This window comes from Poecile atricapillus, chromosome 5 (assembly GCF_030490865.1).
Source record: "Poecile atricapillus isolate bPoeAtr1 chromosome 5, bPoeAtr1.hap1, whole genome shotgun sequence".
NCBI classification, from domain to species: domain Eukaryota; kingdom Metazoa; phylum Chordata; class Aves; order Passeriformes; family Paridae; genus Poecile; species Poecile atricapillus.
In genome coordinates this window covers 18460413-18485676 of record NC_081253.1, presented here as the reverse complement: position 1 = coordinate 18485676, position 25264 = coordinate 18460413, and the positions used below count along the sequence as shown (strand labels likewise).

The 25264-nt window shown below is 37.2% G+C and overlaps 1 protein-coding gene across 3 annotated transcripts; it reads left to right on the top strand.

Annotated features, from left to right (window-relative positions):
- Positions 1-4084: 4084 nt before the first annotated feature.
- Positions 4085-23712, top strand: GALNT3 (polypeptide N-acetylgalactosaminyltransferase 3). 3 transcript variants are annotated; one of them, XM_058839795.1, is made up of 12 exons: positions 4085-4225; positions 6934-7021; positions 11713-12307; positions 13585-13757; positions 14961-15110; positions 15362-15596; positions 16381-16498; positions 16898-17098; positions 18180-18311; positions 18929-19030; positions 21635-21787; positions 22236-23712. In XM_058839795.1, the coding sequence occupies exons 3-12, from the start codon at positions 11799-11801 to the stop codon at positions 22356-22358; spliced, it is 1896 nt and encodes a 631-aa protein (XP_058695778.1). In that variant the 5' UTR covers positions 4085-4225; positions 6934-7021; positions 11713-11798; the 3' UTR covers positions 22359-23712. The 3 variants fall into 3 exon arrangements, with proteins under 3 accessions (XP_058695778.1, XP_058695779.1, XP_058695780.1); XM_058839796.1 differs by lacking the exon at positions 6934-7021; XM_058839797.1 differs by lacking the exon at positions 16898-17098.
- Positions 23713-25264: the final 1552 nt, after the last annotated feature.

Below are 25264 nucleotides of genomic sequence, written 5' to 3'. Positions count from 1 at the left end.
ATGTATTAAAGGAATGCTTTATCTTTTAAAAAATAATGAAAGCAGATAGCTATGTGCATTGTTCTCAATTAAATTTAGATTTTTAAATGGAAATGGAACAGTTAAAATACAGATCCCATGTAAATACTCAATAAAGACTCATAGAACCTTAAGGTCTTACACAGAATTTACTTTCTGCTCTTGATATTATCCACCTGTCAGATATCCATGAAGTAAACTGTTCTTAATCTGTATTGGATAGTCTTTCAACACTGTATGTGTAGACAACATAGTCATATATGCAGAAGATGGCACTCATTTTGTTTGATCTCTATAAAACATCATTTTAGGGAAATAACTTATTGCAGGGGTTTATGATCTTGTCTCACATACAGAATACATACCTGTGAATCTTTAGGGGAGCAGTACTGTGTCATGAATGAGTCAAAGGAAGGAGAAAGATCAGGTTTCTTTTCACTGATGCAGAATTTTTGAAAAAACGCTATTGCATTGCTCTATTTGGTTTTCAAATAGCACTTGATGTGTCTTTTTTCTAGAATTCTTAAAATTCTGTATTTCTAGAAATAGAAATGAATATTTTATTCATTACTAGAAAAGTAATGTTTTGGCATGAAAAGGGAATTCTTAATGGTAGTGATTAAGTTTATATATTTTATAAGCAATTTGAGTTTTTAGCATTTCCTGTTGGCATTGTGTAAAGTCACTTTGTTTGATTTTTGGGTCTCTTTTTAGGACAACTCAACATTAAGGCTACCTACCAAAGGGAGCTTGTTTACTGTTGTATGTGTTGTATATTTTGCTTATCAATAACTGGGTGCTGTATCTTGGGGAAGTTTTAGCCTTGTTTCCTGAATACATTGAGGTGCATCACTTAGACAATGATGCTGCCTGCTGGTGGTTGCTAGGTCCTGCATTCCAGTAACTTTGGAGCTGTTGGTCAGCTAAACTGAAATTAATAGATGTGTCTTAGGACTGTGACACTTCTGAAAATTTCTGTGAATATTAGAATGGAGAAGAGACTCAAGTAAGTGAGGGGTCCATGAAACTTTTGGTGTGGCTTAGTCCCTTCTGTTTGAGCACTGTCAGGCAGTGTGTACATGACTGTACTAGGCACAATACAAGCCCCCTGGTTTTTGCATGTAAGTTTTGCAGCATGGCAGAGCTCAGACGAGGAAGATTTAGTATACTGGAGGAAAAACTGATGGTATGGGAGTGGAATGAAGAGCATGGAAAGATCTGGAAAATGCTGAGGATGGGGGCAACTTTTGACTGTGGGGGTTAGTAGGCAATAAATTCTTAAACTTTGCTCACTGGTGAGGATTTTCTCACTTCAAAAGAATAAGTACTTATCAAGGCAGCTTCTAATAAAACATTTATTTGTACACAGCCTTATTCATGCAGGATCAATGTGTTGTTACTTCCTAGATAGCATAGGAATAACATTTAGCTGAAGTTCAGAATAAAAATAGGTGCAAGATATTTTCAAAAACATCAAGACATCTGCATCTGATTTGCTTTTCTTGTAAAATCAACATTAGCCTTTCACAAAGTGTGTGACAGATTAAGTCATGATGGATTAAGTCATGACAGTGAAATTAGTTGATAGAAATTGAACTGAGATTTTAAGCTTTCTATGGCTTACTTGGTGAAGAGTTTTATGTATACACCATGCAAGAAAGATTTCTGAATTCCCATTAGCCATCTAGGCACTGGTGTCTTTATAGATGAGGTCTTCAAAATAGGAGTAAAAATGAGGCACTTCTTTAGATTGCAATTAAAAAAAAAAGGCTCTAAGTAGTGTTTCAGAAAAAACTTGCTTTAACATAATATTCTTAGAAGAAATAAATGTCCTTTCTATATCACTTTTGTTTATATAAGCCAATTTCAGTTTTCATGTGTTTTTTTGTTGGTTTGTTTTTTTTTTTATTTAATCTGCAGAAGAAATAGTTTGGTGTCTCTTTGCTTTTTACTCTTTCTTACGTTAAAAATGCATGTTCTGGTAGTTTGGTGGGGGGTTTTAACTCGTTAATAAGTGGGTTTGAATGGAACAGACTTCTGGGATGGAGGGGAGTCAGTAATGCTGATTTCAAAGCCCTGCACTCTTCTGTGTGATGTTGCTTAGCAACCCATCTTCCAGTTTTGCCTTTGATGAATAAAAGAGGAGAGTGAAGCTGTGAAGCTGTGGTTTCTATTGATTCATTCACTGGAACTGAAAATCCAAGCATCTTGTAGCTATAGCAACAAAAGCCATAGGTGTATTTTCCTCCTCTCTTGTCCCCCTTTAATCTGCAGGTACAGAATGCCTAGAGTATCTTCGAGAGGAAATGAAATGAAATGAAATTATTTTTTGTTACACTGTGCTACATAATATTTTCTCTTTTAATTTGCAACTTTTTTTTAAAATTTGTACCAGAGCTAGAAAGATGGTCTAGGGAGTATTATTAGGCAACAATTAGTATAAATAGCTAAAAATAACTAAACTAGTAAGATTCTTAACAAAAATAGAGTAGAAGGAATTTGAAGGTTTTTTCCCCCTGTTTCTGGACTAGGTTTGACTATTGCAAATCATTTCTCAAATACGACTATAGTAATTTTTTGAAGGGCTGTAGACTTCCTAAAATCAGGCATCTCTGGTTTAGTAACTTAAACTTTAATCTTGTTACTCACTAAATGAGTGAGTAGTTTTATAAACATACTTTAAACAGAGCTTGCAATGTTAGACCATTTGCTGGAGATTTTCTTTGAAAGGTGACATTTCAGGGACATCTCAGTGGCAGTGGATTCTGGCTCTTCAGAAGTTGGTAACTCATTAATGTGTTCTATATACAGTGCTGAACAGGGGAAAAATAGGAAAATAACTTAAAGAAATCTTTCACTAGCAAGTATCCATCAGCTTATGACTATGCTACTTTTCAAAGATCCTAACAGTGATTTTGCTATCTAGCTTCATTTACTCTGTGATTTTACCTCTTGCTTCATCTTGCAATGAAATTAGGACTCTTTGGTTTTTGCAATATTGACCTGCCATAAAATGTTGAGAATTGGACCATTGCTACAAAAATCTCATACTTTTGTCTCTGCTAAAAGTTGTGGCTAATTATGTGACATGGTGCTTGCTAAAAGAGAAGCTATGTGAATGGTCTAAGTCTTGTTCTGAAGTGGGGTTTTCTTTGTCCTTGATGTTTGGTTGGGGTTCGGTGTTTGGATTTTTCTTGAGTTTTTTAAGGAGTCAGTATGGCTGCAAATGCAGACTTTATTTTAGGAAACAGCAGATTTTTGAAAGTTCACTCTAGAAAGTTGCCTTCCTTGAATTTTGTGCTACAAAAGTTGAACATCGGCTATGCCTGTCTCAGGTAATGTGCTGTGCTTAGCACAGTTTAGGCATCAGCTATCAAAATCATAAGGACATCCTAGAAATAACAGAACCTATGAACCTATGATTCTGGTCTAAATCTTTAAGTGCTCCTGGGCAATATTAATTTCTAAAAGAACTGGCATCACCATTTTTGGCAGTGCTGTGACGCAAATCAGTACAACTGCTGCCCACTCCCCTTCTACTTGCTGAGCACCTTTAGATACTGCGGTTCAGCAGTTCAGAGAATGAAGTTTTGAAGTGCTGGGGTGACACGGTGATTTGTGCTGCTATTATTTGACAGTAGGAAAAAGGGGAGACTCTAAACTCTGTTATGAGAGTGCAAATATTACTTCGGGTTTTTTGTCCCCCACATTAAACCATGCTTTTGTAGAAAAGTGGTTTTGCGCCTAATCTCTCTGGCAAGCTACATTGTGAAGAGAGAGAGCTCAGTGTGATACCCCTTTTCCCAGTCTGTGATCTCAGAGGGATTTTGTGCTCTGTTTCCCAGCACTGCAAGTGCTTGGACAACTCCATCTTGCACAACCTCTTGGGTGGCTGAAGCAAGCCCTAGCTGGGCCGTGGGGCGCTGGCTGCGCGCTCTGTCGCGGAGCCGGAGCCCCGTGTCCGGAGCGGGAGCGGGAGCGGGAGCGGGAGCGGGCAGGGCGCGGCCGCTCCCCGGGCGCGCCCCCGCTGCCGCCGCCTCGCGCACCTGGGCGCCAGGTGAGGGCGGGGCGCGGGCGCAGGCGCGGGGCCGGCCGCGCGCACCTGGCGGGCGCGGGGCGGAAGCCGCAGAGCCCGCCCGGCTCCGGCCTCCCGGGGCTCCGGTGCCGCTCTCTCGGCAGCGCCTTCGCGGTCCTCACGCGGGACGAGGTGAGTGGGGGAGCCTCGGGAGGCACCGCGCGGCTCCGCTCCTCAGCCTCTCCGAGGGCCGTGGCCGGCGGCGGGGCGGCGTCCGGCGGCGGCGCAGCGAACGGTGCCGCTTCTCCTCCGCTCGCCACAGCCGTGCGGGCGCGCCCGGCGGGGCTCGGCTGGCGGGCGGGAGCCGCGAGGTGAGGGAGCGGGCCTGGGGGCGCGCGGGGCCGCGGCTGCCCTGGGGGTCCCCCTCAGCCGCCCCTTGGCGCGCACGCTTCGCGCGCGGTCCCCTCAGCTCCCGCCGAGGCCGCCGGCCCCAGGGGCCTTCCCGGGGCCGGGACAACGCAGCTCTGCGAGCTCCGCTCCGGGGGAACGTGGAGCACGCGAGGAGCCCAGGCTACCGTCTGTGCGGACGCAGGGCTCCGGGAAGTGCCGGCCGCATGCACTGTCCAAACCGAAGGTATTGACCGAGGGAGGTGTCTCTGCCACGTACGGATCCCGCCCAAGGGTTTGCCCACAGTACCGCATTGATTCGGGTGATACCAATTGTGTACAGTGCCAGCTAGCTCTGGTGTATTTCGTCCTACTCAAAGGGGTTTTAAAGAGTTACCGCATTGTCTTTCCCCTCCGGCAGCTTGTTAGTCTTCTGCACAGCAGGTGACAATACTTAGACAATGTTTGCTTAGGTCTGGAGACTGACGGAAGACGTGTACTTTAAATTTAATAGCCTTAGTGTCATGGAATTTTAAAGTTCTTTTAACTAAGTGTAAAATACTCTTTTACAAAGAAGAATTTATTAATAAAAAATTTTGTTGGTTGAATAAAATATCTTAGTGGCAATACAAGCATGTATGCATCTCAGTAGTGTTGTACATGTTAGTCTTCTGTAAAGAAAGACTCCTTTGTTTAAAATATTATAAGTTATATTGATCAATTCAGTCTTGACTGAAGGCAGTGGTATGCTGCTGACCTACCAGACTTAGAGCCTGAGACAGAGCAGCCAACTCACAGGGTTTGGTTTCCTTTTTTAGCCAGATTTGCTCAATGGCCTGGTCAGTTTGGCATCTGCTACTGTCATCTCGAGGCTTCTCAATAACAGAGCAAAGTAAAAATTAAGTTAGGTACAGAGAGCCTGAACTGCTATTTTTGTTGCACTGTGGGAAGGAGTAGAAGACCAGTTCTCCTCCTCCTCATAACTGCTATTGCCACTTAACTTGTCCCTTTTTTGGGGTGGGGTAAATCCAGAAGCAGCCCAGATATCTTGAGCCCTGTCAAAATAGGAACAAGATATAATTGCCCTCCCTGTGACACTGTGCTGCTTTGAGATAATTTTTTTTGCTTTGCCCAAGTTTGCTCCCTGGATCTCCTGTTCCAAGAGCTGTTACCTAGTCCAAGGTTTTCCCTCGTTTGGAATCAATGTGGAGAATCATGTTCATGATATGAAATGCTCATCAGTTGCCTGCCAGCACTTACGAGTTTCTCATCCTAATCTGCTCATTGTTGTGTCTGTCTTCTACAAGATCTGAAAGTGCCACAAGTTTCTGAACTATAAAGTGCTTGATTTTTTCAGTCATGCAAAGCATGGATTTATTCACTTGCTGTCTGTCCTTTTCCCTATGACTCACAGAGATCATGTGCCATAGGAAATAGTTCTGCTAACAAACAGAGAATCATATCACAAAACCACTGACAGTGATTTAGCAATTAAATTCTATCATCAAGTGACTACACTGCACTAACATTGTTCAGCAGTGAAATGTACCTGGAACATTTGAAGTGGGGAGAGGAGGAAAGTGAAGATACCTATGGGAGCTTCGAACAAAGATTAGTTTAGCAGTCACTAACTCAGTAAATCTCCCATGAGGAGACTTTCTTTGCTTTAAGCTTATCACTTAAATAAAAGTTTAAGGCCAGTTAGAAGACTGTGATTTCAAGACCTGCACTTGATACTTGGATGTTTTTGTTATCTTAGAAATGTTCCTACAATCAGGAAAACAAACAAAAGTCCTCTGATTATGGTCCAGACATTATCTTCTGGTGCTTAAATGAAAATGAGACACTAATCCTTTTAAGTTAAAACAGCACTTTACAGCTGCTATCATGCTCACATTTCATTGTGGCGTTTTTAGGGACAGTCTAAAATAATTTTAAAGGAGGCCCACAACAATCTGAGCAAGGAAGAAATACAGAGCTGAGTGAAATTTAAATTTGAGATAAGTGCATGTTAGTTACATGTCCCAGGTCTGTAGAAATAAGTCATAAATATTTTTCTAATATATGGTTACTATATTTTTACTGTGCTGTCAATTGTCAAAGGGAACTGTCTATCTCTGCCTATCACATGCTTGGCTGTAGACAAATGGTGGTAGTGCTAAGAGTGTGTGAAAGTTTGAGTTTGAAGCACTTCCATTAGAACACATAGGAGGAGGTTTGGTGATGGTTTGTTTGGGGTTTCCCCTCATTTATTTTTTTGATCTAAATGAAACTGCTGAAGGAAATACTTGACCAAGTTAGTTTCGTCAAGCTGTTCCATGCTGCTGTTGCTCAGAACTTCTTCAGCTTCTTCAGTATGCTCCTCCAGAAGGTACAGCTTCTCATTTCTCTGTAATAATCAGTGAGGCAGGTTACATCCTGTATTCACTAGAAGAACGTGTGCTCCTAATGTTTCTAAAATGAAGGCTCAGGAACCGAACTCATTCAGTATTCCTCTAACAACTTTTTTTCAGGACTTGAACCACATTTCCACTGGCTGAGCTTCAAAGAATGTACCCGGAGGAATAGCACCTGGGGTTTGTGAATTTCTATTTCTTTTAGGTATGTGTACCCTATTTAGGAGTGCATTCAATAGGAACTCTGACTGAAACAGATAAGCAAGAGTGGAGATAGAAACTAAACAGCTGATTCTGTTTCTCATTTTCATGATTTTAGTTTTCAACTTCTGTACATTTCATTTTATCATTTGTTCCTTTATTTAAATCAAGAGCTAATGTTCTTAAACAGTAAACAGTAGCATAGTTTGCAAAACTTAAGCAACTTGTTTAATTATCCCAAATTTCTGAAGTGCTTTTGAATGGTTTTGATCCTATGAAGAATCTTCATATTCCATATAAAGCTAGACCTTTATGAAGGGTTCACTCTGAATTGGATGTTTCTTAGTCTGTCACCAAAGTTGCTTATGTGAATGGATGTTCCTCTAGGATGAACTTCTAGGAAATGCAAACAGTTTTGTTCAGTGATTTATTTTTTCATTTATTTTCCAGTAGAAAAAAGCATCAGTTTCCATGGTGGTAGAAAATGAAAATATCATTTACCACCCTGATTATTTGAGTAACTAATAATCATTCAAAGAAAACAAAAATCCCTGTCTAGAATTTTAGATTCAGAAATACCAGTAGTGGAAGTAGCACTCCTTACAGTTAGAATATCCTGAAATATCTTTTTCAGAGTTTTGCTAATTTGCAACCATGAGAAGTTGATCATCAGTGTCAGGTTTGTTTGGATTTTTTCTCAAGTATTTGCTCTGTGTTTTTATTTGCACACCCACCTTCTGATTAAGGAGACTTCAAGGTTTGAGGAAGGGATTGTATGCTTTGATAACAAGGGAAATAGACAAAATTTTTGAGACTCTGCTTCTGGAATTATAGAAGAATTAGATTAAGTTGAAGCCAAGTTATATAGTTAAATAGTTCTGATTAGAATAATTCTGAACCATTTTTTCCTTATTTTTCCCATTTTTTAGGATTTTTGTTATGTTTTCGTTTTAGTATTTTTACTTAATCTTTTAGGTTTTTATGTTCTTTAAGCAATATTGTCAGGAAACATTTGAAACGTGTTTAACATTAGGATAGAAGAAAAGTAGATTTTAAAAGGTTTTCTTAAAAGAACTGAGGTCAAGTATATTGTTGATACTAAAACCCCAATGAATTTTGCGTCGCATGATTGGAAAGAATTTCTGCTGATTTGAGTTAAGGATACTTTCACTTTTTTATAAAAGACTGTTCTCTACGGTGTTGTTCAGATCAAGCTAACAAAAAAAATCAGAATTTTCTACTTGTTGGCTACGTTAGCAAGGCTTTCTTGTAAGAGGTTTTGCAGACAGTCTGACATCAGAACCAGTGGGTGGCATAATGTAACATAGACTGCATTGAATTCTCACGCTGCCCATGAGATGTGGTTTGAAGTAGTGTGGCAGCTACTTTTTGGAACTTTTAGAAGACTTTAATAGTACATTTTAGATTTCTGGTTATTTTCTTCCTAAAAAAAAATAAAAATCCAACATCAGATGTTTAGGGCTTGTTATTTCAAAGTGCTGTAAGAATCTAGACTATTATTAGTGAAAATAACACTAATGAATAGAAGATTAAACGCTTTGCTAAACAGTCACCCCAGGGAGTTTAATCATGCCACATATTTCTTCAGCGTGTCCTGGAGGATTGAATAGTAGCTTGGTTTGTGTTTGCTGACACATTACTGTGCCATGAAAATGTGAGAGGCATTTGTGGGGAATAAAGATTGTATTTCTGACTACAAAATTATCCTGGTAAAAACCCTAAGTAAGATACAGCTTTCATAGCAAAAGTTCTTTGGACAATGCAGCTTCTGTTCTGGAAAATGCTACTCTTTTGTGTGACAAAGAACTTTTCTCTTATTGTAAGAAATATCCCTATCAGATATTTTTTCAACAAAGCTACACTCAGCATTTGTCTATATCAAAAGGTTTTGCTCTATGCTTGTGGCAGTCAAGCCTCTGTCCACCTGGTGTTTGCTGCACATACTATTCCAAGGCTGTCACTTGATTCTTTCTTAAAGAAACATCACTTTCACTTGTTTCTGTGCATGGCATGCTAGTAGAGTTTACTAATCCACTCCAAAAGGTTTAAGTTGTGTTGCTGTCTTCCACAGCACACCTAACTCCAGGGAAGGTTCTTTTCTAGGGACAGACACATTTCATATGTGTGTTGTGGCAACATGCTCCACATGTCTCTTGTTTCTAATGTCTCTTAAGACATCATGTATTTCAAATATACTTACAGGTAGATAAAGGTATAAAGATTTTTTTTCCCATTTGAGGAAGATCTGTTTCTATTGCTTATTGATTTCTAAGCTCTAAGATTTATTAGTATCTTACGTGCTTGCACATGGTGCACTGTGAAACAGTAATGTGATTTTCTTTTTGGTGGTGTTAGGAAGGCATTCCTGGTTAGCAACCTGCAGAGGCTGTAGCCTCTGCTAATCTGTACATATAGTTGGTGTTTTACAACGTGTATTGCATTTTCATGGCAAGGTTAGGAGGTGAGGGTGACTGCATGGGTGGCCTCTGTGATAAGAGACGTGGGGCTGCCCCCCACCTCCAGTCTCATCCAGGGCTGAGCACAGCTGGTTCCAGCCAGCTGTAAAATAGACCCACTGTTGGCCAAAGCTGAGCCACCCAGTGTAGCAGGTGGTGCCTCTGTGATGAGGTATTTAAGAAAGGGTAAAAAATACTGCACAGCAGCTGTGAGAAAGAAGAGTGGGAAAAATGTGAAACTGCAGAACCCAGGGTCAGTGAAGGAAAGTAGATATTCCAGGCACTGGAGCAGATAGATATTCGCTCTGCAGCTCATGGAGAAGACTGCAATGAGTAAGAATTTCTCTGCAGCCCATGAAGGGCCACCCTAGAGGAGGTGTCCACACTGCAGCCTATGCAGGGCCCCAGGCCAGAGCAGGTGGATATACCCTGAAGAAAGCTGCAGCCTACAGAGAGCTCATGCAGGAGCAAGATCCTGGCAGGAACTGTGACCTGTGGCTGGTTTATGGTGGAGCAGTTTATTCTGAAGTATGGTACTGCATGGAGGGAAGCCATGCTAGAGCAGGGCAAAAGTGTGCAGAGAAAGGAGTGCTAGGGATAAAGTCTTACAAGCTAACCACCGCCCTTATTATTCATTCCTTCTGCTCCATTAGGCAGAATGGAGAGAGAATTGGGAAGGAGTGAAGCTGAGCCAGGGGAGGTAGTTTGACCCTTTGTTTTTCACCATCCTACTCTATTTTGAGTTTGCAATAAATTCAAATTCATCATTATAGGTCTGTTTTCCCAGTGACAGTAACTGGTAAGTGATCACGCTGTCCTTAGCTCAACCCATGTGATTTTCCTTCTTATTTTGTCCCCACTGTCATGCTGAGGATAGAAAGCAAGAAAGACACTGGGTTGGTGTCTGGCAGCCAGTCAAGATCAACCCACCAGACATTGTGAGAAAATAAGACATTTTTCAGTCTGGCAGATTGGTAATTTGGTACAATCCTTTTATTGGGAGGAAAGTTTTTATTTGTAGTCTTTCACTATAAAGGTATCAGTATTGTAGTTCAAATGTTTCAGCAGGAAGGAAAGATAGGAAAATAGTATGTGATGCAGAAGTGGGCTGGTTTGTTTGGTTTGTTTTTTTTTAAATTTTGTGAGTTGAGAAGCATGTTTTTGGTACCTTTTAGTATGATCTAATATGCTTCCCCTCTGTGTTCTTTTAACAATAACTCTATGGTAAAAACACTGTAGTTTGAATGTATGGGTTTATTAAGCTGACATGAGCTTTGAAAAACAGTATAATCTGAAGAAACCCAGATGCTTAGTTTCTCCTGTAGATTCTTGAAGAAAAGCAGGCAAAGGGTGGGGAGTTTGTATCTCTTCCTGGGTATATATTACTCCAATTAAGATCTACTTGTATTTCAGAGGAATAAATAGAAAAGTAGTTTTTTGCAGTTTTGTGGTCAGTAGTTAGCAAGTGGGAACTGTGGCTTTTAGCTAGATGCTGTTTATTTCTCTTCATGATTCACATACATGCCATTTAGACAAAAATGAAGCTATTCCCTGAATAGCTGTTCCAGCTATTCAGGCTGGTGACAGAATGTATCCCCTTCTTGTAAACTGCCTGTTTGGCAGAGGGAATTTAATTCAAATCACTTAGATTTTGGGAGTCCTCAAATGTCTTTCATAGTTTCATCTTTGAAAGCAAGTGAATTATTACTTGTCTGTGAAAAAAATAGTGGCAGAAACTTAAAAATTTTGAAATGAGTTGATTGAAAAGACTTTCTTATCTTTTAGTTTACTTTCCACATGGCTCTTTCTGACAGGCAGCTTGAACTAATGTATTGATGCCACCTGTTTTTCATCTGTCCCATCATTGAACTAAAATGTCCTGCTTCTGTAAGACTTTATTCTAATTTTAAACAAACTACTTGGAAGAAAATAAACTTGAAGTAGTGGCACTGTGCAGAAATAATGTTTTATTCTTGATGGTATGCCTGATTTCTGATTCTTCTATATGAAGTGTATTGAACAAATAAAACCCAAAACAAAAAGCAGAGGGCATTTTGGGTATCTTATTGATAGGTTTGATGTATCTTAAAGTGCTGTAGTATGCATAACATTTGACTTTTGCAAGCTCTGAATTAATTCCTTCCCATTAATTTCTTATGGCTTTACATAGTTGAATATACTAGATGTCTAAATGAATACTATTTGTTTTAATTTGCAGGTGTTAAAATTTCAAGAAATGCTGTGACAAATTTGAAGAACAACACTCACAGAAACATTTGTTGTGTGAAAATTTTTAAAACTAGAATGGCCTTGAAAAAGACACCTAAACTATTTAAGACATTTTTTCACTGGAAACTTTGGAAATTTAGCATTATCGTGTTTGTCTTTCTGGTATTTTTATTTTTATTACAAAGAGAAGTGGGTGTTCAAGATTTTAAGGATGAAGCAGGGATTGAGCCAGTTGTTGGAAAGAAAAGTCATGTATTAGGTCTTGTGTTAAATGCTATGAACAATATCAAAGGTGCAAAGCCAAAAATGCAGATAAAAGCACCCATTAGGCAAACTAAGATTCCTGGAGAGAGACACTGTTTGCCAGGGCACTATACTCCAGTGGAACTGAAACCCTTTCTAGATCGGCCACTTCAAGATCCTAATGCTCCTGGAGCTTCTGGTAAAGCATTTAAAACCATCAACTTAAATTCAGAAGAACAGAAAGAAAAACAGGTTGGAGAAGAGAAACACTGTTTTAATGCATTTGCAAGTGATAGGATTTCTTTACACCGAGATCTTGGACCAGACACTCGACCTCCTGAGTAAGTTGAAATGTGTATGTCCTGACAGTTGAAAAACTTCTCAGAAATTCAGACTGCAAAGTGATTTTCGTTCAGCAGTAGCTGATAGTTTAGGAAAGTCTCCTAGCTATACATAATGATTGGCTGTACATAATGATCCACAGTGCCAAAGCCAAGAATGTTTAGAAAAGCTCACTTCTTTCATGGTTTTGAATTCAAAGTAACCATATTTAAATAAGGTGTTCTGCTTTTGCCTGTAAGGCTAAAATTTCCAAGTAACTTTCAGGAAGCCTGCTTAGTTTTACTTAGAAGACTAAAACTAAAAATGTGGCTTCAACATTTTTCCAATTAAAACACCACTCCTATTTTCTTAGCATTCAGTGTTAATAAAATCACCAGCATAATTTAATAAATTAGGAATTGTAAACTGTTGAACAAGGTAATGGAGGATCTCAGAAGCAATCTTGTAGTATTGAAGAATTTTTTAAATGTAGACTGTAGGATTTAGACTGAGCAGTCTCACTGTCAGATGGACTGTTGTCAGCCATCTGTGCCAGAAGTGGCTAAACTTCTGAGCTGCTGCTGGTACACGTGGTGCAGCTCACCATAACCTCTCCTGGAGCATAACTGGAGAGGTTTTGCTTGTTTATTTTGTGAGGCAATGATTGTGGTTATTACCCTGGGGTGTCCTCCAGCCCCTAAAGCTGACAGGCAATAAACAATAAGTGTGAACTTACAAATACAGCATTGTCATCTTGAATTGCCATTGGATCTAAAGTTATATTTAGGATATGTCAGTCTTGAAAAACTGGGTTTAAAATTGTATCCCTTGAATGGGACATGGTTGCCCTAAGGCTTACATAGCATTTCTACAAAGCTTTGAAATTTGAATTAGGTTATATTTTTCCCTTGCAAACTCTGAATTTTTCTAATAAATATTCTTCTTTGTATTCTTAGGTTTCAGCAGTAATGGTGACTTTTGAGTTAGCTCAGTCAGTACCTGCTGCTTTCAAGAAAATAACATTTTATTAAGAAGGCCTTGGTATTATATGAAATGTACTGAAATGTGTGTGAGACAGAAACAAAGCTAAGTTGTTCAGTTCTCAGTCGTAATATTTTAAAAACTATTCTGCACAGCTGCTCCAGTTGAAGTACCTACCTTTGCACTCCAAAGCTAGGATAGAAGGCAGAGAAGCAAAACTATTTAATGTCCATAGTTAAAAAGTTTTGTACTAGAAAGAAAAGTTTGAGTAAAAAAATTATCTGTTTTGTAACCCCTGACACTTTCTAATTTGCAGATGTATTGAACAAAAATTTAAGCGTTGCCCGCCATTACCAACCACAAGCATTATCATCGTTTTCCATAATGAAGCGTGGTCAACTCTGCTCAGAACTGTCCACAGTGTGATGTATACATCTCCTGCCATACTGCTGAAGGAGATTATTTTGGTGGACGACGCCAGTGTAGATGGTAAGAAGTCTTTCTGCTTTCAGTTCTCTTTTTGTTTTTTTTAATTGAAGATGTTAGGATTGCAGATTAATCAGCTAAGAGGATGTCTCTTTACAACTATTGACATGTATAACAGCATTCTAAGTGGTTTAGTTGCTTTCTTTTCTTTTTAAATATAAAATAACTCTCCCTCACCTTATTTTTCCATAAGGTAGTCAAATATGAAATTCCTGTGCCCTAAAATGTTTTTAAACCCCATTTCTGTTTTTTCCAATTCTGATGCTGATTTACCTGCTTAACTGCTTGCATGACAAGTAACTTTGTAATTTGTGTTTCAAACCAATTGCAGTTTGTAGAACAAAGTTTCCAAGTATAAATTGGCCCAGACTTGTAGAAATTTGCATTTTATCATAGTGGTTGTCTTGATGCAAATTAATTTCATTAGTATGAAGGGAGTGTCTTTATTAGAAAGTAAAATTATTAAAGACAAAATAATCTTCAACAGTCAAGCTGAGTCTCAAAAATAATTATATATACTTAGTATAAACACAAATGCAGGTTCAAAAACTTTGTATGCTTAGCTTTAGATTAATGTGTTTTTATATACTTTTATTAATGTATTTACACTTTTTTATAAGTCTGTTTTGAGTATATTGAAACACTTGGATGTGAAGTATGTTCAGTAGTCCAGTTTAATACTAAGGATGGGCAAAATAAGATGATGTGGGATGTTTCATGAGACATGTGGGTTTCTTTCTCAAAATCTAGACATTGAAATAATTTGTTATATGGCTTCTGTTGTGTGCTGTGCTGCTATAAATACTGTAGCCTTTGAAAACTGTAAATGTGCCATCATTAAGGAAACAATTTGCATGTTCTGTAGATAATGTAAGTATGAGATCCATTTGCTACAAAAATGGAATTGGTATTCAAATGGTTAACACTGCAGCAGAGATGTACTAGCATGTCCTTTCATCTTCAGAATTATTTTTATGTTCTATCTCCTTCTTCTCTGCTGGTCACCTCTTCCTACACAGCTACCCACAAAATACTCAGTCCCTAAAAATAACCTCCAGCAGATAGGAATTTTTATGGCTTTGATGATCATTTGAGATAATTTCTGGGGTTAGTGTGAGTTGTCTATCTTGTTCGCTTACTAGTGTAATATTTTGGATGGTGGCATGTGCATATACTGAATATCCTGACACTGATTCCTCTTTCTAGAATACCTGCATGATAAACTAGATGAATATGTGAAACAGTTTCAAATAGTTAAAGTAGTCCGTCAGAAGGAGAGAAAAGGTCTGATCACTGCACGGTTGTTGGGAGCTTCAGTGGCAACAGGAGAGACCCTTACCTTCCTTGATGCTCATTGTAAGTGTAACCTGTAACTTTGCCAGGTCTGGTTTATAATGCTGTTGTCTTTCATTTAATGTTGTAGATTTTTTATGGATTACAAATGTTAGCAATATATCATCTTTCCTATTGCTATTTCATATTATTGAAAGTATAATTAGCAATGCTATTTAAAAATAGTCCATATTGGCTTGCTGGACATGTTAAAACATACTCTGTGTACTACTTTATAGCCAGGCAAAAATTCAATGTTCCCATTTTCTTCACAGGTGAATGCTTTTATGGCTGGTTAGAGCCATTATTGGCAAGAATAGCTGAGAATCCTGTTGCTGTTGTAAGCCCTGACATTGCTTCTATCGATCTCAATACATTTGAATTCAGTAAACCATCTCCTTATGTGCATAGCCATAACAGAGGAAATTTTGATTGGAGTTTGTCATTTGGATGGGAGTCTCTTCCTAAACATGAGAATAAAAGAAGAAAGGATGAAACCTATCCAATTAGGTAAATGTAATTTGAATACTATTTAAATCCTTCTGTTTTAATGGAGTTTTTCTTATGAACAGCAGTTTGTAAATAAATTAGTTCTTCAGATGGGTATAATCAGACATCTTGGCCTCTTAGATGCTTTTTGTAATACTTTCTTTAAGAACCACATTTTAAAGCATCCATAAAAATATCCCTCAAGACAGTAATTGCTCTGCATTACTTTTCCATACAGTGGCAATGGCCTATATTCCTAGGGGGAAGGGGCAGAGGAGAATCTGGTGGTTTAGCATTTAAGGAAAGAAGTGGGAATATGTATGTATATATATAAGAGGGAATCCTACAGAGGATTATACACAATTATTTTCAGAGACAGTACAATGTCATTCACTTTATTTGAAAGAATAACAAAAAGGGTCAGAGCACCCAAATACTAGGCTGATATGGTAGTGCATTTGATGATAATTGTACCTGCTTTGTCCACAGGAAGGTTACTGGTCTATAGGAGTTGTACTTTTGCTCAATACCCTTCATACAGAGAAAGTTTGTTGGTTTTCCTGAAGCTTTCTTTTATGCCAGCAGTCGTTAGTCTGAACAAGTTCTTAATAAATGGCAATAAGCTGTCAAAGGAGACTGTGTGAACATATTTAAGTGCTAGAAGTATTATCTATGCCAGGAATATGCATCACTGTAGTGAAATACTAACAAGTGCATGGAAAATTCTTAGAACAGTTGCACCATGATTTTGCATCTATGTTTAAAAAATCCCACTGTCTTTCTCAGTAAAATTTTGGTTTTGCAGAACACCTACTTTTGCTGGAGGTCTCTTTTCAATATCAAAAGCCTACTTTGAACACATTGGAAGCTATGATGAAGAAATGGAAATATGGGGAGGTGAAAATATAGAAATGTCTTTCAGAGTAAGTTTAGCTCCCTAATAAGTAATTGTCTCTATGCTGACAGTGTACAGGGGATTTGAGAATAAATTAGTATTAGATATTGACTCCTCTGCTTTATCAGCCAGCTAGGACAGACAAGGAAAATTGAATTACTAATTACCTATGAAATAAAATACAAACATGCTCACTAAACTGCTTTTAATTTATTTTTTTTAAATGTTTTTAGGGTTATATCTGAAATGTCTGTTTCCAAGGTTTATCTGATTAGGAAATTCACTAATAATATGCCTCAAATACGTAAAATACAAAAAACCCTTGCTAGTGGTTTGATGTGTTCTGGCAAACAAAAGTATTACTGATTCTTTTTCCACCCCCTGAATTCTAATTGCAGTGTACTTACACACTAAATGTTATTATTAGGTATGGCAATGTGGTGGACAGTTGGAGATCATGCCTTGCTCTGTTGTTGGCCATGTCTTTCGCAGCAAGAGTCCCCATACTTTCCCAAAAGGTACTCAGGTGATCACACGTAATCAAGTTCGCCTTGCAGAAGTGTGGATGGATGAATATAAAGAAATATTTTACCGAAGAAACACAGAGGCAGCAAAAATTGTGAAACAAGTAGGTGGTGGTGGTGGTATTAGAAATCACACTTGCTGCGGTGAAAGTTTTGGTGAGCAAAAGTTATTTATTGACAAAGTATGTAAGGATTCTAGATATTTTATTGAAAAGACTGTTCAGTTTGTTCAATGCTGCAACCCCAACAAACATGAAAAAAACTAAAGTGTTTGGGTGATGAATGTTGATTTTGTATGATGAGGTTTTTTTGCTGATTTTTTTTTCATACATTCTTCTGGGTTGTTTACATTGTGCAGGTACAGGAACTACCAGAAGGACATGAAACTACTGAGTGTAGACAATGTAAACTAACTTACTCTCTGGAGTGAGAAAAATATCTTGTTAGTTTTGAGTTGCTTAGTAGTCTTACTGAAAAAACAGGTTTTGATTTTCTTTAGCAGCAGACTAAAACTTACATGATGATGGATAACCATCCTGTCTCTATCTGCTTAAAAGTCAGTTATCTTCAAGTAAATAAATATTTGGCTTGAGGTTGGGTGTTGGCGTATTTATTTTGTAAGTTTTCTGCCCAGCTAGAATCTAGATTTTTCTTTTAGAAGCTATTTTTCCCCTTTGATGTGATAAATTTTTGTGACTGTTGTATCACTGAAAGCATTACATTTCCTAGGCATGTTCAGCAGCTAAACAACTAAATTTTGTTTGGGAGATTCTACATGGTACTGGATAGTATGCTAATTATTTAATTAATCCAGTTTGTTATTTCAGCATACAATTTTAATGAGATCAATTGGCTTTATGGCTGTCATCAGTATGGTCTTATTTGTACTTTCCCACTTCATGGCACTGTGTTAAAACTTTCTTGGGACTAAAGATACTTCCATGCTTTCTATCTTACAATGTATTTTTCTTGCAAATGCTTTGAAATGCTGCAGGATGGATGTCAGTAGTGTTATGACATTGAAAGACAGCAGTAACTGTAGTAGTATAGCATTAACAAGAAAAAAAATCAACAAAAGAAGCTTAAACCTTGTCTAGTGCTACAGAGAATATCATAGTTTACATATGCAAAATGAATGTTAATATATTTATCTTCCATCCTTCTTTACCTCCTTTCCTCTATCAGAAAACATTTGGAGACATATCAAAAAGACTTGATTTAAGGCAGCGCCTGCAGTGTAAAAATTTTACCTGGTACCTCAGTAATGTTTATCCAGAAGCATATGTGCCCGACCTGAATCCTTTGTTTTCTGGATATGTAAGTTTAATTTTAATTACTTTGTATATTCTTCATAGTCCAGGATGTTGGCTAATCTCTTGTATTACCTTAGCCATAGGTTTTAGACTTTGGCTGTCTTAACTGCTCTAGGGTCTTCTGTCACTACTCTGGACAAAGAATCTCTTCTGCATACCTTATATAGCTTTGTCAATAGTTATGTCATTTTTATTTTTCATTTATATCAGAAGTCATTTTCCCTGCCAAATAACTTTAGACATTGCATTGCTAAAACAAACAAAGCAAAAAAAATAGTTCTTAGCTTGAGGTGAACATGAATTTTTAGCATGTATTTACAAATAAAACTTTCCCTTCCTCCTGTTTGAACTATTTTGTGTATATGTTCAAATTGCGATTTGAATAACAGTAACATTGTACAGAGCATGCTCGTAACTCCATGTGTGACTGTAGTTTCTAGGCTTTTAGTTAGAAAATATTAACAGAGAAAACAGGATTTTTAGATATGAGCATAGCAGAAAGTAAAAATGAACGAACAGCTGTAATTGTTGTCAAACTAAAGGTGACTTATCTATGACTGAGACAGTTAGTTTCTGTCATTCCACTAAGCTTTTTTTATCCTGATAACCCCCTTTCTTTAGTTAAAAAATATAGGTAACCGCATGTGTCTGGATGTTGGTGAAAATAACCATGGTGGCAAACCATTGATCATGTATTCTTGTCACGGACTTGGAGGAAACCAGGTAAAATATTTGATACCTGATTTTAATTCTCTCTCCTAATGTAGCTTTACTGTATAAAAGCTTTCAATTCATTTTAGAGAAATTGACTAATTTTTAATATGCAATTTCTCTCTCCTTATCTCTTGTTTCCTTTATTTTAACAGTTAATTCCTATATATATATTTACAGAAAAATTATTACCACTCTTCATGTCATGTCCTGTTTCTAATGTTTTAACTTCAGTATACAAATTCAGATTTCAAACACACTTGCACTGCTTCACTTTCCCTTTTGTTTCTGTGCAAAACCTTTTCATGCCACCCTTACTCCTGTCTTTTAAGTGTTGTCTCCTTAATTCTTCCTTTCCTTATGCTTCCTCCTGTTGCTTCTTTCTCTGTCACCAGGACTCGCACTCTCAAGGAAGATGTTGTTTGGAATCCGGCCAATGGGAGACCAAATGTCCAGGCCTGAGCCACCTTCCCTATCACGCTTGCAGCCTCACAGTATGAGGTCAAAGTGGCCTATCCTGTACTGGCTAATGCAAGTGAATAATATGTTTCTATTTGTTCAAGAAGAGCTCTCTTTGGTCCATAGCTCTTGGAGGCAGCCATGGTGCTCTGTTCCTTCTACAATATGACTTGCAATAGATGTCAGATACTGAATCATTCCGTCATTACTGTAATACTAACAAAAGGAACATCTCCTTCCCGGCCCAGAAATTCACACTGCTCTGTTGCCTTAAAAAGTAATCCTTAATTACTAAAGGTCAGCAAAGGTCTAAAAGTTTTTATTAGAATATAATTGTTATCTTATTGGGGGGGAGGGTGTAAATAAATTTTTTTTCAATCTTAAAAGACATCCACTGATGGCACTGTGAAAATTGAGACATATAATCCTAGTCAGATGATAATTTCTTAATCATTTTTTGTGAGACATGGCATGCTGTCTAGATTAAGAACTACCCTATTATACTAGCTTCTTACAGGATTGAATTTGGGGTTTTATTCAAGTGTGGATTAATACTATTAGCCTTTTCACGTTTTCATTATTAATTCATTAATTTGGGAACACTGTAGAAAGACATTGTATTAAGAGATCTGCTGTATGCTTCTATTGTTCTCTAAGTTTTCTTGGGCTATACTAAGACTCTGTTCTTTCAAGTGTTTTTTGTTTTCCCTCCTGCTGCAAAGTAACAGTCACTTTAAATGCCAGCTTTCAGAGAATTTATTTTTCTGCTAATGCTTAAAAGATGCATATTTGCTTACTTAACCCTTCTCATTACAATGCTTTGTTTTCAGTTGTCCTCTATTCTTTACCAGACTTTCAGCAGTGTAGGCTGATATTTCCCATGCTGTCACCTTTGTCCATATATTTGAAATGGGACTAGAAAAGAGAACCTAGTTTTCAGAGTTATACATCAATTGTATATTATTCTTCCTTTGCTGAATATTGGAGGCTGGAAACATGCCCATCCCAATAGCCAAAATGAATAAAGTTCTAAACATAGTTTTCAAGTCATTATTTTCAGGGTTTGCAGAGATTTTGAAGTTCCAAAATTAAATCAGGACAGATTAAGTCAGATTACCAGATTAAGAGTAAATTACTATGTTTGAGAGCTAAATGACTAAGCAGGTCACTCCTTCAACATCTGTTTTGAGGACTAATGTTGGTCATAGAGTCTTAAGAGTGAGATGCCTGTTGTTCCTCAGTGCTGTTCCCATTGTTTCCAAGGTAGCAAGGAGGTGATTGCTGACCACTGGAAAGTGGAAGGCCAAGGAGGGTAACTGAGCCTGGCCTTAATATTCAAAGGAAAGATATGATGAAGGTGGCTGACATCCAGAGGCAAGAAACAGTAGCAGTGAGATGTAATGTTAGGGACTTTGCTGGTTAATGTGGGAGAAAATGAAGAGACCAGGATGTTAGGTTAGGGCTGGAGGGGTAAAAGAACAGCTGTATCTGTAATTTATAGAAGTAAATCCCTGTTAGGATCAGAATTACAGCTGAGCCTTAGAAGTGCTCTGCTGTCAGGAAATCATGGTAAAATGAGCACACAAAATACATGCTTATAATTACTTTTCTAATGGTTACCTCACAAGAGGATATAACAGCATCCTGTTGTTCATTTTTATTGTTTAGATCAAGCAGCAAAAGCAGCAGTACAGAAATCAGTATTGTTTCATGTGACAACTTTTTTTTGGTTGCTATGAGAAAAAACAAATCTAGCAACAGAATTGAATACAGGTTTTTAAAGTTAAGAAATGCCAAAATTTAAGTTAACTTAAACTATCTCTTCAGTTTGTCTTCTTGAATTATATATGGTCTGTGTGGGAGTAAGATTTTGCACCATAGTGCACATGCAGCAAATGTTATTTCCAATTTATACATACAAATATTATTTCCAATTTTTACATACAAATATAAATTAGTATTGCATACTACTAAAAACTGCTTTCAGTTTTGTAAACACTTTTGAAGTGTGTGAAAAATCAGAGGAATTATTCTGTAGTCTTTAATTTTTGAATATGAAATGTATTACTTTGTGTATGGGAATTTGAAAGGCTTAATTTAGTTTAATACTTTTCTTTTTGTTTGTTTACCAAAATTTAAAAACAATTATTTAAATAGTACTTTGAATATTCTGCACACCATGAAATCCGCCATAACATTCAGAAGGAGCTTTGTCTGCATGCTTCCAAGGGGCCTGTGCAGCTTCGCGAGTGCACCTACAAAGGCCAGAAAACCTTCGCTGTTGGAGAGGAGCAGTGGCTGCACCAGAAGGTACATACCCTGTGCAGTGAAATGGCACTTTTATTTGTGAACTTTGTTAATTCCGGATTTCCAATAAAAGCAAAAATGCCAACAAAACAAAAACTCTGAAGCCAAAAATAGTAAGTTTTGGCAGGAACATTGAGATAATTTCAGCTTTTCAGTTACGGATCAAAACTTGATGTCACTAGTAGGAATATCATGTAAAAAACCAGTCGATATCCTTTAGTGTGTTTCTCTAGACATCCACCTGGAAGTCAGTTCAGATGTTTTGTATTTTGAAAATATTTAACAAAATTTTCCTAACAAAGCAAATCGGAACTTACGTATTTTTTAGCCCCCTCTGCACCACCTGTATGAGCTTACTCTTTAACGCCCAGCTTGGGGGAAGAACTGTGGGGGGAAATACCATGCTCATTGCTTGTTCACTTTTTTTCCCTCCTTTTTTTCCTCACTTTAGGATCAAACCCTGTACAATGAAGCACTACATATGTGCCTTACAGGAAATGGAGAGCATCCGAGCTTGGCATCCTGTAATCCCTCAGACCCTTTCCAGAAGTGGATCTTTGGCCAGAATGATTAAGATTTGATATTATAGGCCAGAAGCATTTTATTAAAAGAACCATTCTGAACTGTGATTATATACATAAACTGGATTGTTATGTGACAGTTTAAATGCACAATGTTTGAACAGTTTCTTTTCCCTCTTAAATTGGATATAAACTGTGTCATCAGAGATTCCCTGGGAGTCTGTTATACCAAAGATAATTTGGATCCTGGTTATATTTTGTTTACAATATTTCTATGATAAGACTTTATATGTTGACCACTGATTTATGGATCCTATTAGTTCTCTTTTATCTTAGAGGCCATATGTGAGGGGGTTTTTGACATATTTTAAGTACTTCTGAAGAAGACTTATTTTCTCTATAGTGTCGTGAGAAATTATTGCCTACTGTCTAAAACCCGATACACTTTATATGTATGTTTTTATGCTCAAATAGCTGATTTTTTAAATAATTTACTTTACTCAGTGAAACTTTCTCAATATTTTTACGTTCCTTCACTTGGAAAATTAAATATTTGACTGTCAGGTCAAAGCCAAATAGGACACCACATTGTGCTCAGCTTCTAGAAAGTCAGTTGTTTGGTAGAAGAAAAAATTCTCACTAAAATATGTATTTATAATTATTTTAATGTAAAATCTGCTTATTTTGATAGTAATATTTTGTTTAGCCAAAACTTCCTGTATATTTTTTTTTTTTATATTTCATGACTTAAAAATTTATTATCAAGATGTATTGTAGTAGGCTTCCGAGATGCTTAACATTCACACATTTTTCCAGCAATCTGTTGATTACTGCTTTTAAAGTACATGTTATCTACTAAACTTCTGCCCCTACCTTCTAGTGATTTATGCAATATTTACCTCACAGGTTTCTAATGCTATCCATATGTTATTTCTTGTGTCAACACTTGCATATTAATATTTTTTTCTTGTTTCTGTTTCCCCTTTTACAAAGGACTAATCTGAGATTTATCAGTCTGAGTGAAACCTTGGCCTAACTATTCTGCTAATTATAGAAAATAATATAGCACAATAAAATATAATCAATTTTTAAAAATTTGTAAAGTGAAGACAAAAGTATTTGGCTGTATGATCAAATATAAAGCTGAGAATAAACTTGAAGGGGTGGGTATTAAAGGCTGAATAGGACAAAAAATACACTAGTAATAAATCTGTTCTTTTGTCCTAGTAATTAAGTAGTATCATTACAGATAAATGTTAATTTATGTCTGGTGGGTGAATGGATGATGATGTGAGGGGTTTTTTTACTTCTATGGTGGGGAAGGAGCCTGTCCATATTTTAATGGTACCTGGCTGATGAGTTCAGTTTCTGAATAAAAGCAAGAGAAGTTCCTTTCAGTACTTGTAAGTCAACTGAAAGACAAAAAGTGTATAAGCAAGGATCAGTGACAATTTGCCAGAAGCTTTAAGTCTAATTTATTTTGTCTCAGCTTTTGTAAGGCTTTTGGAGACAGCTGTGAGAATACCCCATGAAGTTAAAGCTGTATAACTTAAAATAACTTGATAGAGAGTGAACAGAAATTGTTGAAGAGACTGTACCAGGAAGTGTTACTTACCCACTTAAACTGGAAGGTTGTGTAGAAAGATCTGCCTGTGTCCTCTGATAAACGTTTTAATTTGGTAATGGAATACAAAGTGTTAATACTTTTGCAGATCAAACCAATATTGGAAAGCCAATACGTGCACTTGATAAAATGGGGGAGTTGAGGAAAAACAGAAGGCAGATCAATGAGAAAACTGTTGAACAATATGAATAGAGGATGGGAGATTACACAGAGAGCAGCTGTATTGTGTTGAACCTTGGGTATGGAATGGAAACTGTCCAAGGAACCTGTTCTGGAAGACAAGGTATTTAGCATACCAGTTTAAAAGTGCTTGTTCTTTTAGTTCTCAGTTCATGTTATACAGAAAATGCATTACTTTTAATATCACTGAAGGATAATTTCTTCATGCAACCTGTTTCTCTTACAAGCTTCTCAGATTGGGATATGCACATACAAAACATTATTTATCTACTCATTATCAGTTGGGATTTTGCCATTTTAGGATTTTTTTTTAAGAGCTAATATTTTAAACCAGGGTAGAATTTAAATTGCAAGGAAATGAGTGTTCTCTTGAACTTGGAGATAGGAACTTCTTCCTAAGTTATGCTAGAGAAGCTCCACTTTGTATTTTTTTGGTGTTTTGCAGATACAGCAATGTATGTAGTTGTTTTTTGCAGAGATTAGGTATAGCAGTTCACCTCGTTATTATATTTTGTCTTTAGCTCTAGATATAGAAAGGGAAAATAATTCTATGATTTTAACATGGTCTTTTAGGATTTTCCTTTCATTTACTGAGACTCCTTTTCTGGCCTAACATAGGTCACTAGTACAAAATATGTATTATACATAGTATTTTTTTAAATTATGTTAACCATTATAGTTCCTCGAACTGTGACATTTTAGTCTGTATTTTGCAGTACCTAGTATAGCAGTTCAGTCTTACTCCCTTCTACCTGCCAGCAAAGAGGGAGGTAGATCTATAAATAGAGGAAAATTTTAAGTGACTTTTTTTGTTCCGTTCTGTGTGAAGATCCAAAATTAACTTTTAGGTCACACTGACTATTGCTCTTCCAAATACTCGTGTGTATGTGTATATATGTGTGTGTGTATGTGTACACATATACAGGCATCACATAATACTAGGAGAGCAATAAGAGGTTTAAGAAGTTGGATTTATGGGTTTTTTTAAAGCTAATAAAAAAGCATCTTCTGGCTGTTGATAATGTTCTCTTGAAAGCAGCTAATAATTTCTAATAGAAAGGCTTGGTGAAAATCAGTTTATTGCAGAGGGGTTCTCTGGCTCTTTTACATATTTTTTTTTTTTTTTAAGTTCAAATCTATTTCAGTAACATTATA

Bases quoted from the DNA above. Each gene is read 5' to 3' on its own strand.
- GALNT3 (XM_058839796.1), top strand. From the start codon at position 11,799: ATGGCCTTGAAAAAGACACCTAAACTATTTAAGACATTTTTTCACTGG. The intron at 18,312-18,928 runs GTAAGTTTAATT...CCCTTTCTTTAG, and splicing joins ATCCTTTGTTTTCTGGATAT to TTAAAAAATATAGGTAACCG. The intron at 21,788-22,235 runs GTACATACCCTG...TCCTCACTTTAG, and splicing joins AGCAGTGGCTGCACCAGAAG to GATCAAACCCTGTACAATGA.